This window comes from Rhipicephalus sanguineus, chromosome 3 (assembly GCF_013339695.2).
Source record: "Rhipicephalus sanguineus isolate Rsan-2018 chromosome 3, BIME_Rsan_1.4, whole genome shotgun sequence".
In the NCBI taxonomy this organism is placed as follows: domain Eukaryota; kingdom Metazoa; phylum Arthropoda; class Arachnida; order Ixodida; family Ixodidae; genus Rhipicephalus; species Rhipicephalus sanguineus.
Window position 1 is genome coordinate 193,289,577 of NC_051178.1, and position 23,958 is coordinate 193,313,534.

Genomic DNA, 23,958 nt, shown 5'->3' on the forward strand with positions numbered 1-23,958 from the left:
GCGCACCTGCCGAACCTCACGTTGTGTTTAATTGATTGCGTGTACTCGAGCTGTACTCGTGTACGCGACAGAAAGAGTTCTTTCATACAGTGATATCTGGTGCGTTGCACTTGTCATACTGCCGGGCATCTCTGGTGGTTGACCACTTCGCTGTCAAAGTATGTTTGATACGGTTTCACTGTGCCACAATGTAAAACGAGGAGAGTGACAGAGAGCGAAAAGAAATTACTTGATCAGCCTAGGCTGCCAGCCTGAATGAGTCGTTTTATTGAGGGAAAACATTGGTTTACGGTGTTTTACGTAAAATTATCCTTTTTAACGCACAAAACCCTGCATAAGAAAACAGCGCTAAGGCGTGTGAAAGATGGGCGTGAGGTTGTCACACAGCTTAGGTCGGTTTGCCTTAGAAACACACAATATATAATTGATCAGACCACCTCGGCTTGCATAACGATTTTAGATGCTCAGCTATTCTTTATCAACATGCGCATGCGTGTTTTTTCTTTGTTTTTTTTTTCTGGATGAGAGTTTTATAGCTACGAGAATGATAGTACTGTGGTACTTACGTTCATTCTTTGCTATCCTTGCTCGTGACAATGCTCATTGCTTCTTTTCATCTGTGTGTTTGCGTGTTTATTGTATATCGCACTGTTGCACGTAGTTTGATGAGGCGCGTAACGACGCATGTTATCATCCGACAATAACTCTTGTTGCAAGCAATGTTTGGGCTTCACTGCACTGCTTGCGTACATCGCAGCTGAAAGCATCTTTTTGAAAGCATTGACGGCACCTGGTGTGTTTACGCGGTGAAGCATCGTACGAGGCGTCCAGTGTTTCGGTCAATGACGCATAAGAAATAGTATAACAAGCGAATGCGAGGACAATAAATTTACATAAAGTGCTTTAACATAAGGAAAAATGTGTTAGGGACCTGCAGAGTTCATACCCTTTCTCAGACGAGTTGTTCACGATAGCTGCTGAAAACATTATGAGGCGTCGCAGTGTGCCCTGTTTTATATCGCTCTCATTGCGCGGTGACAATTCACGTACAGTAATTTCTATGCAGTTTGTGGGATAACAACGTCATCTATTAAAAAAAGAACTCAAGCATATATACAAAGTAGAAGATGCATAGAGTGCTGTTAATAAGTTCGTTCGCAGGCGCACTTTTGTGACAGTGAAGTAATATGTACTGGGATGGGGTTCGCACGCATAAATAATTGTGCCGAAAAGTCCGGCAGAGTTTAAAAAAATACATTACGAAGTCTTACATGCCAAAATCCAGATTTGATTGTGAGGCGTGCCGTACTGTGAGACACCGGATTCATTTTGACCGCTGGGGGTTCTTTAACGAGCGCTTAAATTCAAGTACGCGGGGATACTTTCACTTTGGTCCCATCGAAACGTGGTCGCCGTGGCCGGGGATCGAACCCGCATCCTCGACATGAGCACGCTACACCTTAGCAGTTAAGCTAAGCCGGCGAATTAGCAGAGTTTGACAAGATGCTCTAAGTTTCTTGAAGGCATTGAATAAGTGGAACTCCTTCGTACGTATGTTTCCCACTTCTCAAAACACGCGTAAAAGAAAAAACGGTAAAATAGGTCGAATTTGACACTGGCTTTATTGTTTTGACATAAGCGCCGTGGTAAATAATATGGCGATGCTCACATTCTTCCAGTTCAATGTAAAGCTGTTGAGATTATTCGTAATAGCGCCGTTGATTGTGCGTGTTCTGCCTACATATTGTGGGCATTTATCAGGCACTTCTTTATCATCTGTACATTATCATCATCACGTGGTGTTCTTTATCATCTTCGCTTGTGGGGACACATCTTGAGATTGTTCTGTGCCTTGCATGTGATCTGTTCGCCGAGTCGCGAAGGCCCATTAAAAGGCGTGTCAACTGCTACGTCACAAGTGGTGGAGGTGCCCCTGCGTGCAAGCGGCCATCCTGGCCGCAACTTAAAGGTGCGGAGACCGCCTTGTGAAAGGCTTCATACGAGAGACATGCACAATCTCGGTACTGCGATGGCGCCGGTCAGTTGGAGCAATAACAGGTTCGACGCGATAATTGACCGGAGAGGTCTGCTCCAAGACTGTGTATGGGCCAAGAAACCGAAATTGAAATTTGTCGCACAATATAACTTTTCTCGCCTGATCTTTTGTAGCGTTAGCTACACTTGCCTAGCCGGAGCCGATTTCGCGTGGATCCTCATGAGCCATGCTGCGCGTGCGCGAGGATCAGTGATGTCACACAGCTGGCTCACCGGAGCCGGCATCTCACGCGCTCTCCGCCACCGCCGCGCGCGGCTCGCCGCTGCTGGTCTGCGCATTCGATAGGAGTGACGTCGTAGCCATGGCAGACACACTGGCGCCGGCCCGCGCGCAGCTATTCGCCTTCGCTGTGCAGTCGCCGTCTGACACTGCGCTGGAGCCGCTTGATAGCGCCTCTGACTGGCGTTTGCAGGTGGGTAACGCCATGTAGAAGGAGAGCGCAAATGCTGCTCAACGGCGCAGAAGATCCGAGAAGCTTATCTAATCGGATCCCGAAGTAGTTGCCTGGCAGTTATGGGTTCAGCGTACGAAGAATGAACAGAAGAAGGCTAATAATCCTAGACAATCTGGAAAGCTAAGAATAATCAGCTGAACCTTTGCTAACGATACGTATATCCTGGCATAGCCGAGCTAAGCCACTGCAAATTTTTTGATCGCTTGATCTGAGCGGAGAGATCTGATCTTATTACACTGTTGAGGCTTGTGCATGCTTTGACTCGAAGTTCTCCCGTCCGGTCAACCACCACGTTTCCGCCATATCAGAATCTTTCGCCCGGCCACGTTACATTCGGTTGTGATCGTATAGGATCGACTTTGTACCCTGTTTCGGAGAGCCGGTTGTAACGCTACGGAAGAGTATATAGGAAGATAAAAGCGATGACTGGTCTTCCTTCTCACTCGATCGACTATACACGGCCGGCTTTCCTTTCTGACTTGAACGTGAGGTGAATGCCACGAGTGTGGGTTTATATTCTCCGCTGAGAGTGCAGCTTAGACATGCTCGCGCACGTCAAACGCTAATGTGCTAGAATTGGCTCACGAGTCAAGGTTAACCGTACTATATCGCACGCACGTGCGGGGACTGTAACAATTGGCTATGCGAAAACAAGTTCTGTAACGTTGCGTAATGCCTGTCACGTTACTTTCCGCTCGAACTTGACTCACCTTGTCAGGTGCGAACAAGCGCCTGTCCTTGAGCAAAGCGTCTTGCCGACCGCACTGCAGCTTTACTAGGTTTTATTTCTCAGTTTTCGATTTTTGCTTGGGCCGACGCGGATGAATGCACCGAAGCAGAATCGAGAACTGAGCGTTTTGGCGCGGCATGTCGAGGGGCTTGGATTCTGTTGTTAACCACAAGAAATCAGCCGACAAGAAGCCAGTGAGAGTATGGGGGAACTAACGCTCCCTTTAGCACTCCCTTTAACACTCCCTTGAGCACGTTTTATGTATCTTGCTTTCCATATACCTCCTCCTTTTGGGACAAAGGCGTTTGCAGGAAAGGATTATGTGTTCAGCGACTCTGAACGTCCATGCAGGTGGGCAGGCCGGTCCCGTTTATAATATATATAGATGAAGCGTCAAGTCTTTTTACAACATAAGGCTTCGCCACGAGCGCGTTAAACACGCAGTCTTCTCGGAAAGACCGCGGATTGTGCTCAACCCTTACAAAAATAGATTTAGACAGTCTATAGACTGTCTAAACCCATTTTTAAACAGTACTGCCTACATACATTTTTGTAAGGGAAAGAAGCGTCTCGCATTTTTCTGACTTTTCTGCGAGAAACTGGATTAAGCGGAACTAAGAAAGCAGACTTGAGACAAAACGAAGTAGCTCCCAAAAAGACGATGGACAAGGCGAAGAAACAAACGGAACGAGCGCTAAACTCAACTAACAGATACCATATTTACAACGTATACAACCTGACCACGTGATGCGCAGAACAGCTCTCAACGGAGCAACGCACTTCTTTCTTCCTTCCTAACGTGTCGCCGTCGCGTCTAGCTAAACATATCGATGTGTAGATGCTTGTCAAGATACATTCTTTAATCGAGAGGGCCAGTGAGGCAGTGTACCTGTCTCCCGCTTTTTTAATGCAAAATGCTTCAAAATTTTCCCATCACCAACTAGCCCAATCGTTCAACTAGCCCAATGCGACCGCCGCGGTCGGGATCGAATTCGAGACTTTCGGGTGAGCAGCCGAGCACTGTCACCACCGTGCCACCGGGGTGGACTAGAATACAGAGTTTATCGCAAATATAATCCCCGCCTTTTGTTTTTGCTATGTGTGCTAATAAATAAAGTAAATTATCAGTCATAAACTATACCTTGCTTGGCTTATCTGCCGACTGTTATCGTTAAAATGGCCTTTTTGTCGGACACTTCAAGACAAAATAAAACTTCAAGCAGCCTATGAGAACGGGCACGGGAAAGCAGGTGGGTTCTCTTTTTGAGAAAGCGTTCAACAGAAGACGCCACGCCACGCCCGCGGTTGTCCGGGTTTCGCTGACATGTTTACCCACGCTTGCCCTGCGCCCTCCTAGGTCGCCTACCGCGTTGCCTTGTCTCTCGCTGCGGGGGCAGCTCCCGACAGCGTTTCGCGCTATGCGGAAGATAAAACGGACCTTCGCAGTCTCGTCCGCTCGAAACTTCGAAGGATCCCTGGCCTCGTAGAGCGTGGGCACGCTGAATGGATTGCAGAGTCTTGAGACATGCCCACCGTCTTTCGACGACGCGACACACACTATTTCGCATGTCGCCCGAGGGGCATCGAACTCGCAACCTTGGGCTCATGGCTTCTGGGATCGACTGACACGCACCACCAAATTTCGGAAGTCAACACTTGCGCTTCGACCGTTCGCTGATGCCACTGGAATGATTGAATGAAAGAAAGGGATTCTTTTTTTTTTCGAGGTGCTCGTTTGATATGTTAGACACAACCAAATGGATCGAACAGTAAAGCGCCTTCCGTCGCGACTCAATTGGCAGAGCATCGAAAAAATTCGAAGGTTGTGGGTTCAGATCCCACTGACGGAATGGGTACCCGCCACGGTGGCCTTTGTGGTTGTGGTGCTCGACTGCTGACCCGAAGGTCGCGGGATCGAATTCCGGCCGCGGCGGCCGCATTTTCGACGGAGGAGAAAATACTTGAGGCCCGTGTTCTTAGATGTAGGTGCACGTTAAAGAACCCCAGGTGGTCAAAATTTTCGGAGCTCTTCACTACGGCGTCCCTCATAATTATATCGTGGTTCGGAACGTTAAACCCCAACAATTATTATTATTATTACCGACGGAACGGGTGATTTTTCGTCCACTTCGCTTCAATTTACGTCACATTTACTGCATTACAGTTAAACAAGTCAATTAACGTCCTCTATGCTTCCCTGGCCTAATTGTCTGTTCGATTCATTTGGTTGTGTCTATCACTGGGATGATTAGCGTATAATTCGTGTAATCTCTGAAGCGCTAAACCCCGTCAGTCGGTCGGTCTCAGTAATCAATCAATCAATCAATCAATCAATCAATCAATCAATCAATCAATCAATCAATCAATCAATCAATCAATCAATCAATCAATCAATCAATCAATCAATCAATCAATCAATCAATCAATCAATCAATCAATCAATCAATCAATCAATCAATTAATAAATAAATCAATGAATAAATAAATAAATAAATAAATAAATAAATAAATAAATAAATAAATAAATAAATAAATAAATCAGAGTACTCGAACTATACGCATCGTTTTCACACTGACTGTCAATCGGTCAAGAAATTAGATAGCTATAGAGTACTAAACTATAACCATCGCTCCCAAGCTGACTAAACTGCATTTAGCTTCCGTAGACACAAGCGCCAAAGTTTTCCCTGGCGGTATTTTTCGTTGGAAGCTCTGCGGCTTGTGCGAGCGAGCCGCGAACGGGAGCGCGTACACCGTGACGTTCTTCAGAAGAACGAGAAGACACGCAGTCTGGCCATGCGCGTCGCGAGCTCCTCGACGCGTTTAGAGCACCGCGCCGAATCCCAACCATCCAACTTGATGACCAACCAGTGTTCCACTGCTGCCGCGGTTGCGCGGCACCGGGGTCTCGTCGGTCGCATGGGAAGCTGTTCGGCCGCAGCGAAAACTCTCAGCGCCTATGACGAGTTGCGTGTTCGGGAGAAGGAGGGCGACGATTGTTTTGCTGCCTCAGCCGCTGCTGCTTTGCTATAGAGTGGCAGCCATTGCGAAGAAAAAAGAAGAAGAAACGTGAAGAGGAAGAGAATGAAAAGAAAGCGAGCCGGAGTGAAGAGGCGAAGCTAACGGTCGCGCGACTTGCTTCTGCGACAGTTAACGGTGTACGGACGGGAGGGAGGACACTGTTCTCCGTGGGAAAAAGAGAAGACACGCAGTGCGCGCAACCTAGTGTACTCCTTTTTTTTCTTTTTTTTTATCCGACGTTCGGACGTCTGCGTGTAACAAAAGCAATGCACTCGTACACGCTTCTCGCCGCAGCTTTGCGCCAACTTCGCGTAAGGAGTCGTTTAAAATGAAACATGGCGACGCGATTAAGCGACTATGTACCAGAGAAAGCCAGGTGTGGAGTCGCAACGGAAAAAAAAATTACAAGTGACTGGTGGCCGGAGCGGTCATTGCGACGCGCTGTTCTGTTTCCGCGCACGCCGATAGCGAGAGTGCCAAGCACATTCCATTTTCTAAAGCAGGGATGGCCGGAAGAAAGCATCACATGTTGCTGTTGGTTCATCCGAAAACCCCCATCTTAAATAAACGTTACAATGGTTTGCAACTGGGCTAGTTGGTGATCTTGCATGTTGAGTGGTTGCAGCGAAAAATTAGACGCACGGACGAAGGAAAGAAACACGAACACACTGCTGTATAGCGAAGGCACAGCTGTGTCTTCGTGTTTCCTTTGACCGTGCGCCTAATTTTTCACTGCAACCACTCAACATATTAAATAAACGCTTGTGCATTCCTTATCGGCAGACGTGGCTATGCACATGACTTGTCTTTTTTTTGTTTTTGCTGGAGTTGCGAGCAAACGTATCTTTATCGCAGCTTCCCCGAAAAAGCTGCTTGTTGGAGCGCTTTCCGCCGGCCACCCCTGCTTTGGAAAATGGAATGTGCTTGGCACTCTCGCTATCGGCGTGCTCGGCAACAACAGCGCCGCATGTCGCAATTTCGCCGCTCCGGCAACCAGTCACTTGCGCTAATATTTTTCCGTTGCGACTGTACGTGAACACCACTTGCCGATTTGCAAGTGTAATGAAAAAAAAAAAAAACATGACGAAATATCTATGCATCTGCTATATCATCTTGAGACCCATTGTATACACTGTGGTGCAGATCAGAGGCGTGCACGGGCTCCGGGTAGCCCGAAAGCCGGAGCCCGGCCCGGCCCGCCGTCCGGGCTCGGATAGGCTGACGTATTCTCATCTCGGGCCCGGGCCGGGCTCGGGGTACATTATTTCTTATCGCACGGGCCGGGTGAGGTGCAAAGCCCGAATCAAGCCCAAAATATCGACGTCGTGCCGGAGTTGTTTTCCAGCACGTGGTGTCTTCTCCGCGCCTCCCCCCCTCCCCCCCTTCTCGGTTCTCCTTTCTTTAGCCACTTTAAACGCAAGGAGAGAAGGTGAAGTCACACAAGATGAGCTTTGTGATTATCTATCTGTGGAATCATCCTCCTATCCTGCTTATGAGGTACTAAACTTCTGGAAGAACACGCAGTCCAAATATCCCAAACTTGCTATGCTTGCGAAAAAGATATCGGTGATTCCGGCCACCAGGGCGAGCAGCGAACGGAACTTCAGTTCGACGGGATATGTGATGCAGAAGCGCACACTTCGCTGAAGCCCGAATAATTGGACAGCTTGTTTTTTTTTTACGCGACAGCTTATAATCTGTGTATATAGTGACTGTCACATACGTGTCCTGTGTTTATGTTTAACTTCGATATGTTAAATAAAATGTCACATTATCGGAAAATGATATATAGTCTCCGCAGGAAACCTTCATAATGTGAGGCCGCACCGGAACGGGTTCGGGCTCTTGTTTTTGTGCGTCGGGTCGGGCCGGGCCGGGCGGGCGGGCTTAGCGTCGGGCTCGGGTGGGCCTTCGACGCAGTCAGCGGGCCCGGGCCGGGCTCAGGCTCGAAAATGCGGCCCGTGCACGGCTCTAGTGCATATTACCTTTAATCGTTATAAAAACGAACTCGGGAGGGCGGTTACGTAAATTGCTTATCTCGGATTTATAACTCGAATACATATACGGCTGGAAATGGTTGATTCATGTGATTAAACTTTTGTCACGCATAATGGTGGTAAAGAATACCAGAAGTGGAAACAGTCAGGCACTTAAGTTTATTTCACCGCACTATTAAACAGAGGCGCACGTTAAGACAAAAGAAATAATTGGACTGGGTTAGATCTGAGCACAAAGTAGGCAGGTCAATACGGTATCTGAAGTCACATGACATAGGCGTTCTGGTATACTGCACTGCCTTCGGTATCGGCCCACAGTTTTCGTCAGAAATCGGACACCGTGACCGTTGCGTAATTCTGGTGGTAGAGGCGCGTAATAATTACTGGAGTTTTTCGTCCTAAACACACAATATCATTGTGAGGGACGCCGTAGTGCAGAAATCCGGACAATTTCGACCACCTGGGGTTCTTGAACGCGAACCTAAACCCAAGCGCACGAACCTCCAGCATTCCGCCTCCATCAAAATGCGGCCGCTGCGGCCGGGATTCGATCCCGCGACCTTCGTGTCAGCAGTCAGGCACTTTAAGCACTAGACCACCGTGGCGGGTTGGGAGAGGGGAAGGGAGACATCGCCTTCAAAAAAGTTGCGGGGCAGCAGCAGTCATTGGGAGAATTGAGGGCACCGGTATTTCGAGAACTTCATCAACTTCTGTTTTTAACTTTTCGTGGCTAATGAGGGGACGTAAAGGGCTTTTAAAAGGCCACGCTTAATTGTATGCGGCCCAAAACGGTGGCCATTTGAAGCCGCTCGTGACCCGAACGGCACGCACTCTGCTCCCATTCCATTGGCGGCAGCGGCCCGCCGCTAATCACGGCTCGCGTGCCCCTTGTCTATCGGCGCTGCTCACTGCGCTTGACTGAACCGCTAGCGCGCCGCATGCTTGCGCGGCCTTGGCCCTCTCGTGTCGCTGGCGACTGCGTCGTCGGCGAGGGCGTTCGCACGGGACGCCGCGCGTACCTGTCCTCGGCATACCTGCGAGTTCCAGCGAGGGAGTCGTCAAGCAACAATGACACTGGGACTAGTTGGTGACACATTTAGGCTGCAAAGCCTCAAATCACGATAGGGTTGCAAGGACGCAGGTCTTTGCCGCGTTCGTTGTTATTCGTTAGCGGCGGCTTTGGGAGACAGCGCTGCTAATGAGCTGGCTACTCCAAGTTGCCTATGAAACAAATGTAAACAAACAAATACGGGAAATTGTGCGAAGCGTGACTGAACTGTTGAAGCGTATCTCAACGCGGTGGTATTGACTGGGTGTCTCTCTCTCTCTTTTCAGAGCAGTCCGAAGCAAGCAAAAGCCAATGTGAGTGAGTGAGTGAGTGAGTGAGTGAGTGAGTGAGTGAGTGAGTGAGTGAGTGAGTGAGTGAGTGAGTGAGTGAGTGAGTGAGTGGTGTGGTGTGGTGTGGTGTGGTGTGGCGTGGTGTGGTGTGGTGTGGTGTGGGTGTGGTGTGGTGTGGTGTGGTGTGGTGTGGTGTGGTGTGGTGTGGTGTGGTGTGTGTGCGTGCGTGCGTGTGCTTATACTGGTGTCATGGATGCGCGATTTATGGGACACTTGTCTGCATTTCTTTGCAGAAGGGAGGGAACCATAGCGCACTAAACAAACATGAGACGAGATGCACACAAGACAAGCGCTTACTTTCAAATAAGGTTTTATTACATCTGCAATAAAACCTCAGTTTAAAGTAAGCGCTTGTCCTGTCTGTAACCTGTCTCGTGTTCGTTTAGTGTCGTTTAGTGTGCTATGTTTTCTTTGCGTTTCCCTATATTAAGCTCTGTAATACACCTCCGGATGCCCTCCTCATACAATTTAACAATGAGGTAATTTCTACAAAAGTAACTGAAGTTACTCTTTACGGAAGCCTTGCGTATAGTAAATCTAGAGATAACTTGTTCACAACGCCGACCATCACTCTGCAAACGAATTCGGAATGCTTTTCGAAGCTGCTATCAGGCATGCAAGCAGACAGGCAGGAGGATGCACGCGCAGTCTCAAACCTCCGCACCACGATCGAGCCACGTGTAAAGTTAAATAAATAAATAAATAAATAAATAAATAAATAAATAAATAAATAAATAAATAAATAAATAAACATTCCGAAGACATCGTTGACTACATTTCAACCTATGTGGGCGTACTTCAACTCAATTATACGCCCACCGTGCGATGCGGGAACGGGCGCTTGCGGAAAGGCGTTTGTTGTCACTGCGTCATAAAATTGACTGGGAGAGACTATACTGCTAATTTAACTTTTTGTTATCTGGAGTAGATCCCACATTGTGGGACAGGTTTTCTTTTCTTCATAATAGGAATAGCTGCAGAATAATTGAAAAAAAAAAGTATTGTCAAGTGCTTGTGACAGGGAATAACCAAGCAGTCGAGCTGTTAAAGATTTAGCTTTTCATTGGGCGAGCTATGTAGTGCCCGCCAAAAGAAGACAGAGAGATAACATAACAGTTTTTAACGACTAGCTCGGAGATGTTAGCCTGCTTCATCGCCTGGCTTGCTACTCCAGGTGTCGGGTGTCGACTATGAAGTACACAACGATCACATATACACACAAATAACAAGTAGAATCACGCACACACGTAGCTATACACAAAAGAGTCATTGTAGTCCTCAAAAAGACCAACAGCGGCAAAAGAAGTACTCAACTACTCAAAAGACCTTTCGTCAGTTCTACGCAATTAATACATAATTAGTTAATTGAAATATTAATCTCGCTCTCTCTTTCGGTGTGCATGCGTGCCAGAACTTTCCTCGTCCGGCCTTTGCCCACGTCACCGCTCTGGCGTCCGGTGGCTTGACAATGGCGGCTTGGGAGCGGCACGCGTGTCAGCTCCCTTGCTTTTCACGCGAAGCCGCTCCCAATTATACCCAGGACGCGCACATTGCAAGAAGTCTACAGACAAGTTGTACACTTCATCTATATACGCCGGCGCGGTGCACGCGCAAGTTTGATTCGGGTGAAAGCGATCTCGCCAAAGCCTTGCCTGCCGAGATCGGCTGTGCGTGAAACTGGAACGAAGGTCAGCGGCGCGCGCGCACTCAGCCAAGCGCTCGAGTGTTAGAGAGTGCACATACGCTCGAAGCGAAGCCAACACGTTTGTGCTGGAGAGCGGAAGTTTCTACGGACACGTTAAGCAGTAAACAGCAAGCGACCTCCCTACGTTGAGATAAGTGCTGCGATCGAGCCACTCGCCAGACCCTATGTATACATACATTACCTTCCTTCTATTCCACGTAATTTATCATCCTGGTGTTTTCTTTGCAAGCAATGGAGAATTTTTAATTATTGCCGAAGTGAGTGAGTGGCTATAGCACGGCCGCACATGGCTATAGTCGTTGAGTTCGGTTATGGTCAGCGGCGGCGCCAAAGGGGGGCACTGGTGGGCGGCAGCCTCCCCAAATTTCCTTACACACTATATTCGAGAAACAAAGAAAGATTCAACATTTTGTGGTAAGCGTACAGTCGAGCTCAAAGGTCGCCGCGGCAACTCAGAAAGGTTCGGGGGGCTCCTCTCTGTGACAGAGGGGGGTGGCTTCGTGGAAAGTGCATCTCCCGCGTTGTTTGGACGGTTCGCGCAAGAGCCCGCTGCGCATATTAGGAACGGTGAACCGGTAATCATTAGGGGCCGAACCGGAAGCTTCTCTGGCAGCGACTACGCCCGCCGCGCCGAGAGAGCTTCGAAGGCATTTACAGGCTACACCCTCTTCCTCTGATGAGCGAGGGAGACCCCGGCATTCAGCAGCCGTTGCCGCCGCTGCGCTACCGCCGGCGCTCGCTCACAGGTGACCTTTCCAAGGTCAGTTTACGTAGCGCATTTCTTGTCGAGGAGTGCCGTGCGGTGGAGCACCCTCGAGTCGAAACAGGAGCAGCGGTAGTCGCGCGCTTCTGCCGCTTGCCACGAGATGCCGACACGGTGCCGCGGACGGAGGACGCTGCGCGAATGGAAGCGCGCGTCTGCCTGGCCGGCGGTTTCGTTGCACGTTTATTAGAAATTTCGTTCTCGCGGATTTGATGTTTAAACCAATCTCGATTCTAAGCCACACTTTGTCGTACCTTGTTCGTGCAGCTTCTGGTGGATATTCGGTTTTGCCGCGCAGCAAGTTCTCTTCAATTCGCTTCCAGACCGCATCGGGGCGAATTTTTGGAAAATTTGTCAGCAGGGGGTTCTTGCTTCTCTCCCCCCTCCCCCCCCCCCCTGTTTTCTTCCCCCACCGCGATGTAACGCGGGCTGGCACACCCCTAACACAAAATACCGCTGACGCCCATGATGGGAACTATAACATTAATCGATTTGTCTAAACGTCGAAGACTAACGTCTCTGAATTGCTCACTTTTGCCCGGAGAGCACGTGATATGACATTTCATTTGCCGAACGACATTCATCTTCATCTTTACAATTTTAGCAAGCGTGCATCTGATAACCAGCACGATGGAAGACATGGCAGAATCTCGTAAGTTATCAAAGGTCGCTGAGCTGTCGTATTTACTTATTCCCCCTCTCCGTGTGTAGGGTAGCAAACTGGACGCATAGTCTGTTAACCTCCCTACCTTTCCTACATTCCTTCTCTCTCTCATACACAGCATAGGCGAGGCAGATTTTATGGAACCGAAGAAATTTTCCTGTTAACGTTCGTCGACTCGGGTGAGTTTGCTCCGCAAGCAACGTTCGAATTCCGCGCGTACGATTGTTTCCTGCGCGCTTTCTCCGCAACTCGCCAGAGGCGCCGCGCTCGCGTGCGGCGTCACGTGTTGCTTTCGCGCACGCTGCCGCTACAACGGCTGCCTTGGCGACCGCGGCAACCGGGAGAAGCAAGCAGCGACGAAACGAGTGTCGAAGGCGACGGTTTTGTTTTGAACGCCAGCGCGCCGGCGTTTCTTTTTCCTCGACTACGAAGCGACCCGCACGGAGCCGTAACCGCGTAGACGGTGTCGATTTACCTGCGCGGAATTCGTCGAAGACTTGTGGATCGCTGTGAAACAAGGTTAGTTTGTGCGGGACGGAGCTCTGCCGAGCCGAAGCACCAACCAACGCGGCGGCATCCAGGTGTTACTGCTCTCCGAAGAGGCCTGCCTGCCTCGCTCTTTTTCTGTGGTCGGAAATTCCGAGCCGTGGCGGCTGTGCCGACGACGACGTCTCATGGAATATCGGGAATCATGATCGCCAGTCGACTGAGGATGCCATCCTACTTGGTCGGTTTGCTCGTCTAGGAACCGCGCTGACCTCTCGAAAGAAAGAGCCATGGCAGCGTCGGAGACTTCCTGCATGGACAAGACGTTGAATGCCTCCGTCTCGGCGCCGGCCAAGCAGGACAGGTAAGCCGAGACGACGTGTCAAACTTGCTGTGTCGTTCGCGAACATTGCCATGTCGTTGATGCACACTCGTAAGCTTGAACGGATTGCTCATCTCCATGGCGGCCTTCGTTGCTGATCTGGCCTTGAGCGTGTCAAACAGTTTGACACCAGAGTTCAGCTTGAGGTCAATCTACGTTCAAAACGGACGCGCGTACAGCGCTTGGAATTCTAGTATGGTCTTTTTTTGTTTTTTCTCCTTCCTCGTTGCATTCTGTTGTCACGTATGTGTAGTACGTTGTTTGTGCGCGGAATGCCTTCGATTCGGTCGTTGTACCGCTCTGTTGATGCATACCCCGCGTTCTAAGGGTAAGGTCAGATACCTAACTACGCGCGTGATACGATTTTCCGAGTCATACGATTGACATTTCCCTCATTTCGACGTTTCTTACGTTTCGAGTAGATTAGTAGTCAAAATGATGACGACCTTTGCCATGTTTAATGAAGTCGTTTAGCCGTTAGAGCACCCTCGCTCATCGCTGCTTTTATCGCATACATCAGTGCCTATATGTTTGTATTTATGTTGGCACTTTCAGTGGCGATGTTGACGAGATGTCCAACGTGATTGACATATTTGTGCTTACACTGCGCTTATGGCATCTGACGTAACCGTTTAATTTCACGCCCCCCCCCCCCCCCGCACCTTCACCTATCCTTTAATTACTTTTCGTCGCGTTTGCGTAATGGCTCACTTCGTTATCGGGCCGTAACTGATAACATTTGGCACATTTTGCGGCTATGCGCGTGGGCGTATAGCGCAAAATGCTCCTGGCTTTCGTGGGCGTATAGCGCAAAAGCTCCTGGCTTTCGTTTTTTTTTTTTATTTTTTTTGGCAGCCCTGCACGTGATTTCTTATGTGCACGAAAAAAAGAAAGAAAAAGGATTGCGCACACCCAGATGCACTGAAGCGGTGCGCGATGTATTAGTTAGCTGTTGCCGTTTTCGCAGCTGTTTTTAAGGACAAGCTGTCGTTACCTTCTGCGTAAAATGGCGGCGTACGTTTCAAGGAGAGCTTTCAGCCAACCGTACAGTTGATTACGCAAAAACACTTTTGCTGCTAATGCATTCCAGTTTGACAAGCAAACTACACGAAACTTGTTCGGATCGTTTCATCAAATCGCTTTTCTCTAAATGGGATTTCCTGGGTCCGTTTGGCAAGGTGATTAGTAAACGTTAATTAAGAAGGCTGTTGGTTTTCCTTGTAGGCAACAACGCTGCTAACGAGCGTTTAACCACTTCGTCGAGCGCCTAGCTAGAAATCACGTGGTGGCGTTAACCACCGCTTGGCTTTATCAAGTGCTCAGGCTGTGCTATGTATCTGGGCTTTGCGCTGAAGGGGCGTGTCATCATGTACGGGTAAAAGCTTGTATTGGTACGAACAACAAGTTGACTGATTCATTGCTGGATTGCGCGCATCTAAACAGGGCTGCATGCCTTGATGACGCCCTTTTGAAATTTTAATGCATATGCCTTGCGGCAAATACCAAGGCCTTTTTTTTTCTTTAGATTCGAAGCATACGAGTCGGCTTTAGGAAACCTGCACCGGTTTAAACTGGATGTTGACGCTCCCGCGGTTGTTTGCCTTTGCACCTGCGATCGTAAAAACAAGAGACATTCCGAGAATTTTTGCGGCCACAGCTAACGAACAACTGTTACGAGTGAATCCGGCTTTCGGCGCGTTACCCGATTTTGTGACGATACGCAGCGAATATGCATGAACTTGCAACTGGTGTGACATATATTTAATTTTTTTCGACAGCTTTAACGAACGTGTCGCGAGTCGCACTTTCTGAATCGCGCTCGTCTATAGCGTTGGTTCAGCCTCAGTATTTTCCGAAACTATGCAGCGGTCGACGCCGCATTGATTCAAAGCACGACCACACATGTTAGGTTCACGTGGCTCTAATGCAAACATTAGTGAAAACTTGCGGATACAGCCAGGCTTAGAGGCTGCGGCCTGCGCAACCGTCCGCAGTCAGTTCGTCGACCACTGATTAATAATATCTGGGGTTTAACCTCCCGAAACCAGGATACGATTATGAGGGACGCCGTAGCGGAGGACTCCGGAAATTTCGACCATCTGGTGTTCTTTAACGTGCACTGACATCGCACAGTACACGGGCCTTTAAGCATTTCGCGTCCATCGAGATGCGACCGCTGCGGCCGGGATCGAACCGGCGACCTTCGGGTCAGCAGCCGAGCACCGTAACCGCTACACCACCGCCGTGGACAGACTACTGATTCATGCCGCACTATCAACGTGCGTAATCAAACGTGAACAAGTTGAAACTGCAAATGTGCGTGGTCTTGTTACATTTGTTTTTGCATTTGTAGCTTGATTCAGGCTCCAAAATCTACAACCTTTGTACAAAGTAAAGCTGATCGCGTGAAAGAAGTCTCGTTTCTTTTAAGGGCTCTGCCTTGTTTCTTGTTTCATAAAATCTCTGCGCACTGTCGAAATGTACCGTTTTATATACACGTTCTACCTGCATCTTCCATACTTCTCATTTCAAGACACTTATACTATTGTTCTGGCACGCTGTTTGTTTTCCTTCCCATCATTCCATTTCTAAGTTTCTGACATCTCCTTCCTGGAATGCAGTCAAATGTTGTGTACCCCTTGCAATAACGGTTTCCAGGCTCTTCCTTGAGTTTTTCTTGTCTCTTTGAATTGTATGTTATTCAAATCGGATAACAATATTAATGATAATTTTGGCGCAGCAAAGTGGTCTGTAAACTTTCTATAAGTTGATTCGTTTAGAATGCACTCACTTACTCAGGGGCGGCGCCAGTGGGGGGGCACGGGGGGGCTGGAGCCCCCCCAGAATTCTCGCCTGCCACCCCCCCCCCCCCAAGAGCGCCGAAAACATCACCCAAGGTAGGCGGTATGAAACAAAATGTCAAATTTCTGTCATAATTTGAAGGCAGGTGCATGACAGCAGCGCTGCTTATACAAAGGACGATCTTGTTTAAGCATAACAGTTTATTGTAGGAAATTTCCTCTCATAAGCGATTGCCCTCTCGCCTGTGATAAACAGGCGCTTGAAATACAGTGCGAGCATGCGCAAAAAAAAAAAAAAAATGCCCCGACTGATATAGATTTAGAAAGGGTCTACACTTTGCAGTCTGGTCTGCTTGCGTGAACCAGCAAGTTCGTGCCTCGGATGCGAGAGCCTCTTTTTGAGGCGCCTTCCCCTCACATACCACTTCCGCGGAGAATAAGCTTCGCCTTGCTAGGGTCGCATAACCGCGAGCGCTAGGTAACCCAAGACAGCACGCATACACCACGCAGGATACACGTGTTGTCCATAAGCGGACTAGAACACAGGCGAAGCAAACAGCGTGGCTTGAAACCTTGGATGTTCATATACGGAGCCGATTCCAATGCCTTTTCATGCGAACTCTACTCGGCAACTGGGCAGAGTTGAACCTTGGCCATGCGGAGATCCCAGGCGCATCACTGAAGAGCAGTATTACCGAAGCCAGAACACGGCAAGCGGGATGCGCGTGTCGTCTTTCGGCGGCGCCAATGCGGCACGCCCAATAAACAAAGCGGGCAAACTGCCGCGGTGTTAGATTCATTTGCTCGCTCCCGCGGTGTCAGACAAATAATATTTTCTTACACCGTGGGAGTCTTTTTCTTACACCGTACTCGATCGCTAGCAAGCAGTGCTTGTGACGCAGGAGGAAACGCCAGCTACACTGACAGGCAGCTAATGCAATTCTAACCCGTACGTAATTTGGCGGGTGTCTCGATGATTTATCTTCGTTTGTAAGAGTTGACTTAGATCGAGATAAAATTTTGCAGATAATATTTTATCTTGATGTAAGTCAACTCCACAAGTCATCAGATGATGTAAGCTTACATATAATCATCGAGGCAGCCGCTGTCTGGATGACTGACGGGAGAAATTGCATTGAACAGAATCGTTGGGGCTGAGCAATGATTGGCATCTATTGATCATGCGCGCCCTCGATATCTATTACGTTGCACTTACCTAAGCAGAACACCGTGCGTGTTTATTAGAGTCTTGAGCGACTGAAGTAAGCGTATGTGCCATGTAACAAGATTTATATCTCGGACACTCCTGTCTAATAAGTCAGGCGTTTATAAAACTGGCGCCGCCCCTGCACTTGCTCAAAGCTTCAGTGAACTTTCTAAGTTTAGCGCTTGGCTCTGTATAATTATAATACATTCCATATTTCTTAATTTCTCCATACAAGATTGTCATGGTGCTTGCGGCAAATATTTACCCATAAACAAACAACTAGGCCCGAACAGAGCGCTGTTAATGTTCATCACGTCACGGCGAGCAGCTGCAGCGACATCCTGGCGCCGTTGCCATGCCCACCTTTTCCGTTCTATAATATATATTGTGAGCGCTGACTATATAGTTAATCTTCATCTGTACAGAAACCATTGTAATCATCATCTTCGTTTGTCACACGGGCTGCGCCGCTTTGGACATTGAAAATATTGTGAGCGCTGACTATATAGTTCATCTTCATCTGTACAGAAACCATTGTAAGCATCATCTTCGTTTGTCACGCGGGCTGCGCCGCTTTGGACATTGAAAATATAACCTTTCGATTACTGAACTGGGCGTCGTCTCATAATATATATTTTGGATTAGTCATTTGTCGCTACAAGTGGCTTCTTTAATATCGTAGAAACTCATTTCACTATAATACAATTCAACGTAATTTTCATTATCTCTTGAAGGTCCCAGTACAATGCTAAGTTTAGAAAGGCGTTGTGTAGCGATGTATACTAGGGATTGATGTTGGCCACCTTGTATACTTTAACGATCATTTAAAGCAGAGCATACGAGCGTTTTTCGGTATTGCGCCTCAGTCAGTATGTGGCCAGGCATTCGAACCAGCGACATCTTTCTCGGCAGCAAAACGTATAATATAATATTTGTTGGTTTTTTAGTTCCAAAAGCACTATATTATTATGAGGGGCACCGCAGCGGAGGGCTCCGGAAATCGCGACCACCTGGGGTTCCTTAACCCATTAAGGCCCAAGCAAAAACTATTTGTTGAATTTGATTGAAATTTCGCGCACTTATCTCACTACAGTAGACAACAGCATCTGGCAATTTTCATAGAGTTACATCTATTCCTTCAGAAGTTATGATACTGTACTTTAGAAAGTACGCCGGGCTCTTGCAATAGCAATGCAAGCTGGCTCGGCACAAGAATAGCAAGCATGCTTGGCCCTTGCCACACTAAAACCAAAGTTGTTTTGGCACATGCAACTTGCCAAAGCAGCTACGCATCATGCAAAGCGTTGCACCATACTTTTCGCAGCATCATTTCTATTTATCACAGACAGTGCACTTCAACCGTTTTTCGATCTTCTTGTGAAAATGCCCCATATGGATGGAGGGGACTGGCAGGCACACTGGACACCGAAGACCTCTTGATAGTTCTAATGTGTACACGGCACGGGTAGTGTCTTGCAAGTATGCAGATGAATGACCGCAGTCGACGCATAGAGGGTCTGCTAACGTCCAGTAGGTTGGCAGGTCCTCTATACATTCAGTGCAGCAATGTTGATGATCTGTGTAAATAGGACCTTCCATCACTTTTTCCCAGAAATGAAAATTCTGTAGTTATACACAGCTTGATTGCGGGGGGGGGGATCTCTCCCATGCCAATATTTCTCTAGCTGCTGACGATGTTTCGTGATGGCACTAGGTTTTTCTTTTTTTTAGTTGATGATCATCTGCTTACCGAGCGTAGTGGCTCGACTGTGTCATAGTTCGTCGCATTAGGAGCTATGCTATTGTCTTTGCCCTTTACGAAAAGAAACTCGTTTCGCAAATCAAAACAGAAGCAGTCTTCCCGATTTCTTTCGTTCCATGAGGCAGAAGGCATTCATTCTCACAGCCGCCTTCCCCCTCCTCCTCAGCCGTTTCGGAGTGACAATTACTTCGCCAAGAGGCTCTCATATATCCCTGCCGGCACCTGTAGCAGTCTCCCGCGTCTCAAATGACGGTAAAAACGGCATTCTTCCGAAGAAAATACCTGGTTCAACCTCAGAGGCAACCTACAACGCAATGCACATGTAAGCTCTCACAAATGCCCAGTGTACTACGAAAAGTACACCAACATTTGATTACCCCTCAGAGCGAAACTGTGCACTACAGCTGATTCTTGCGCTTTGCCGCGATTATATTGTTCTTTCTGAAGTACAATCAATCTGTTTTTCAATATATACAGTGTGAAACATTAAATTAATTGAGAAAAGGTAGTAGTCGTGATATGTGTTCGACGGGCGCTCGTTTTCCAAAAGTTGAACAAATCGTAGCACAGAAAAAATTGACCTGAGTCAATATGTTCGATTAGGAGTGTCTTGCTGCAACCTTTAGCGTGAAAAATGCTAATCAGAAAAATTAGAATATTGGACAGTACATTTCCTATTACAAAAAAATTAAGTGTACTTTGTAAAGTACGCTGGGCGCTAATGGGTTAACGTGCACACAAATCTAAGTACACGAGTCTCTAGCATTTCGCCTCCATCGAGGTGCTGCCGCAGCGCGTCCGGGATTCGATCCCGCGACCTTCGGGTCGCTCTTGAGCACCATAACCACTAGACCACCGTGGCGAGTAGCAGCCGTGAGCAAAGACGACAGTATTATTAACCGTTCAAAGGTTTCAATGTTCTACAGTGCTGTACGCCTTATGTTTTGCACTTTTGCGCCCACAGTGGCGGGTAGCAAAACGTGTCTCCAGGCTAATATCGCTCCTTTAGTATCTCTTTAAAACCATGCCTTATGGTCGTGACGGAGCGGGCAGTTTGTGATGGCCACCGCTCGCTTCCGGGCCTTGACGGTGTGCTCCAGCGCGAGAGCGACGCGGTATATGACGCGCCATCGCTCCTGTGGCTTTTAGGGCCCCGGGAAACGCAATCTTGGCGACACTTTTTGTGCGGTCAGGCGTCCGCGCTAGTGAGAGTATTATCATCAGCAAGGGCTCATGGCGCTCGTATGCGACAATAAACTGTTCGCAAGCACGCATCACAGCTGCCTCAGAAGCCACGGCCCCACATCTCATACGGCGACGTGGTCATCTGTGTGCCGTACAGCCCGCATAAAGGCAAAGATAAATGAACGACCTCGAGTCGTAGTCTCTGGTTACAGGCCGAATCGGCCACGTCTTTGTGGGGGGCGCTGGAGCACAGAGGGGACGCAGGGGCGTTGTAAACGCGAAAAGCGACCGTCGGCGTCAACACGATTGATGCAAAAAATCATCGTGTGATGACGTCGCCCGATGACGTCATTGCGTCGTCACAGATTGTCAAAGTTTGAGACGTCGCTGTGACGTCAACAGCGTGGTGCCTCATGATGACGACACCACATGACACCGTCGATCCCGGAGGCAGTGCAAAAGCACGCTAGGTGCCGAAAGCTTTCATTTCGGGGGCGGGGGGATCAATCCATTTGACAGAGAAGAAAAAGAAAAAGAAGATGGCTTTCACTTTCGAGTCATCTTAGGCGAATACATAAGGGACCCGTGTGAGTTTTTTACTTCATGCTTTAATTATTAAAAACACAAACACACATGCGCACACATTCTGACACAGCATAAGAAAAAGCGACAAGGCACATGATCCCTTTGTGCCGTCTCCTGAGCGAGTGTTGTTTACTTTACGCCCCTACGCGGCGGATCTTTTGCTGTTTTTTCATTGCCCAAGTATACGTGTAGTTGTGCAAAGTGACGTTGTGAAAACAACCGAAACAAGTGGACTGAGGGACGACGGTTCTGATGTCCCGTGTGGTATACACTGTCATCCGTCGGGCATGGCTTGCTTAGTGTCGACATACCTACGGTCAGGCCGGGTTGTCTTATCCGAAGGGTATATAGACGAATGGAGATAAGGAATCAGTTTTCTCTGTCTTTACAAGTCGGATATCTGCCGCCATTCTTTGCCACGTTTTCCGTCACATTCGACTGTACACCATCTGTGGAAGTAAGCTCGTAGCGAGAAGAAAACATCTGCCAGCCACCAGGCACATACGCGTCGCCCTATTTTAGCAGCCTCGTGCGTTGCACGCGTGCTGTGAAAAGCCCTATATACATCACCTCTTCCTTTCCCTCACTCCTGTGCGCGGACCTTGAATGCGGCGGTGAAGGCTGTGCCTCGCGTGGCGCAGAGCGCGTACTGCTGCTTGAGCCGCTTTGCTCGTATACAGAAACAGCGTATAGTGTGACAAGTGTAAGGCCTCGTTCACACCAGCAACTAGCAGCGATCGCGCGACCAAGTCAGCCGCAAAGCGACTGGTCGCGAGTGGCCGCTTTGGTCGCAAAAGCGACTGCTGCACTCGCAACGCTCTGAACCAGTCGAATGCGCAGGAATGGGGCGTTGACTTATATTACGGGGCAACCGGCGATGCGAGCATACGTGAATTCTATGGTGGCGACGGGTATAGATCGCACGCTGATGTGAACACCGGTTGTCTTGAGTCGCTTAATTGGTACCCGTCACAAATGGTCGCGGGACCGGTACTACATAATCGGAGGTGTGAATGAAGCTCAAGGCGTGTCCCTTATCGCAGTCAAGGATTCACTTCATGAATCGTTTGCCATGCTCTGCTAAATAGAAGGGGGAGGAGGGGGCGCTATATATATATATATATATATATATATATATATATATATATATATATATATATATATATCTCGCACAGCGAGTGAAGGGTCTATAGTTGCGAAATTAACTCCCCTCTACCACTCACCCGTTTCCCTTCTGGCTTTCCCGCTATAGATTGCTGCGTGCGTGCTGAGCGTAAAAGCCCAAACTTCCATCGACTGTCTATAATTATAGCGGTATACATCCGAGATACCGCTTCCTTCCCTTTGTGCTAATGTTGAGGAGGAAGTACAATTCCGATCGACACATCGTCCAGCTCTTCCGTAACGTCTTCATATAGCTCGCGTGTCGGCGTGTACACCGGTCGATGCAACTTTACTATGCTAGTGTCTATACACGTACGGTAAATGAAGAAGCAAACAAAGTAAGCAAAGAAAAAAGAAAAGGAGCTCCTTCGCTTTGCGGAGGTCGCAGGCGGCCGCCCAAGCGAGCTTGTCGCGCATGGACGCCTCCTACAAAGAGGCGCCGCGGTGCTCTTGAAAAAAAAAAAAAAGTAAGAAATAGGGAAAAAGAAAAAAAAAAGAAAAAACGGCTCGCTTCCGGAACTGAACGGTAGGAAACATGCGGCGAATCCTGGCATCGTGCGTATTCTGTGTACACGTTGCCAGCGCTAGCTACGCCGGAGGACTCGGAGGAACGGATAGATGCTGGTAGATTCAACGTGCCAGCATGGTACGTTTGGCACGTCCAACGTGGGCCTCTGCGTATATGTATATATGTAACCCCTGCATCATCTGATCCACGTTTTCTTAGACCGAGCTGCCTGTTTTCCAAGCTGAAAACGATTTTTAAAACAATGCCGGACCATTCTTGCTGGATCCCTAGCGGTCCGATTCCCGAGAGGAATGATCGAGTAGAACGAAGTTGTGTAACTCCTATGCACCTGTGTGCCCTTGTCGCAAAAATTTTCGGAGCACGCGTTGTCCGTGAATAAAAGTGAAAACAAAATTAAATTCAGCGCGATTTTTCGGTAAATGCGAGAGATATACGTTGACATTGCCTTAAAATACCACTAATTATTTGATAGCTAACACTTGCCAGCAGTGTCAGTATTATCCGAGAGAATGCGGCATGGCAGCCACAGTCAAGCGGTGGGCTTCATAAAAACCGTGTTTCACGTATAGTAGCGTTTTGTTGAACTTTCTGCACTGACTCAACGCGTTTGCATGTATTGCTCGCTTCTCCTGGTTATGTTTGTGTCTTTGTGGTTTTTGTTTGTGTATATTGCAGACCACAGATGAGATGACAGTGTCCGCCTTCGTTGTTCCTCGCTTGCTTTTCTTTTTCGTTCAACAAAGGAAAGAAACCATAAAATTCTCAAAGGAAAAACAATTCGAGCGAGCGCAGTTTGCACCATGCAGCGAACATCTCGCCGTCAACGAAGGCTCGCGGCATTAATATAGCGAGATACAAAAATGGAGACAAGCAGGGAGAGGTTAATGACCTGTTGACTACCCTGCTGTTGGGTAAGCAGGAAAGCTGGTTGAGATATAGGAAAGTCAAGAAAAAGCAATGTGCGGCCTGTATACGAACGCACTCTAATGAAGGGAATTGTTTGGTGACAGTACAGTGTTGTCTAAACAGGCATCATTGTAGAAGGGTACGCATTTGGGCTGGTTGGTTC

At 48.3% G+C, this 23,958-nt stretch overlaps 1 protein-coding gene across 2 annotated transcripts in view; it reads left to right on the forward strand.

Moving 5' to 3' along the window:
- Positions 1-23,958, forward strand: part of LOC119387959 (protein cordon-bleu) — a 205,898-nt gene that overhangs the window by 46,320 nt on the left and 135,620 nt on the right. The window contains exon 1 of one of the 2 annotated variants that reach the window (XM_037655547.2): positions 13,120-13,638. The exons of the other annotated variant lie outside the window; for it this stretch is intronic. Coding sequence (XP_037511475.1) covers positions 13,565-13,638 — 74 coding nt within the window. The 5' untranslated portion in view covers positions 13,120-13,564. Of the gene's footprint in view, positions 1-13,119; positions 13,639-23,958 lie in introns of those variants that run through there. 2 annotated transcript variants of the gene reach the window in all.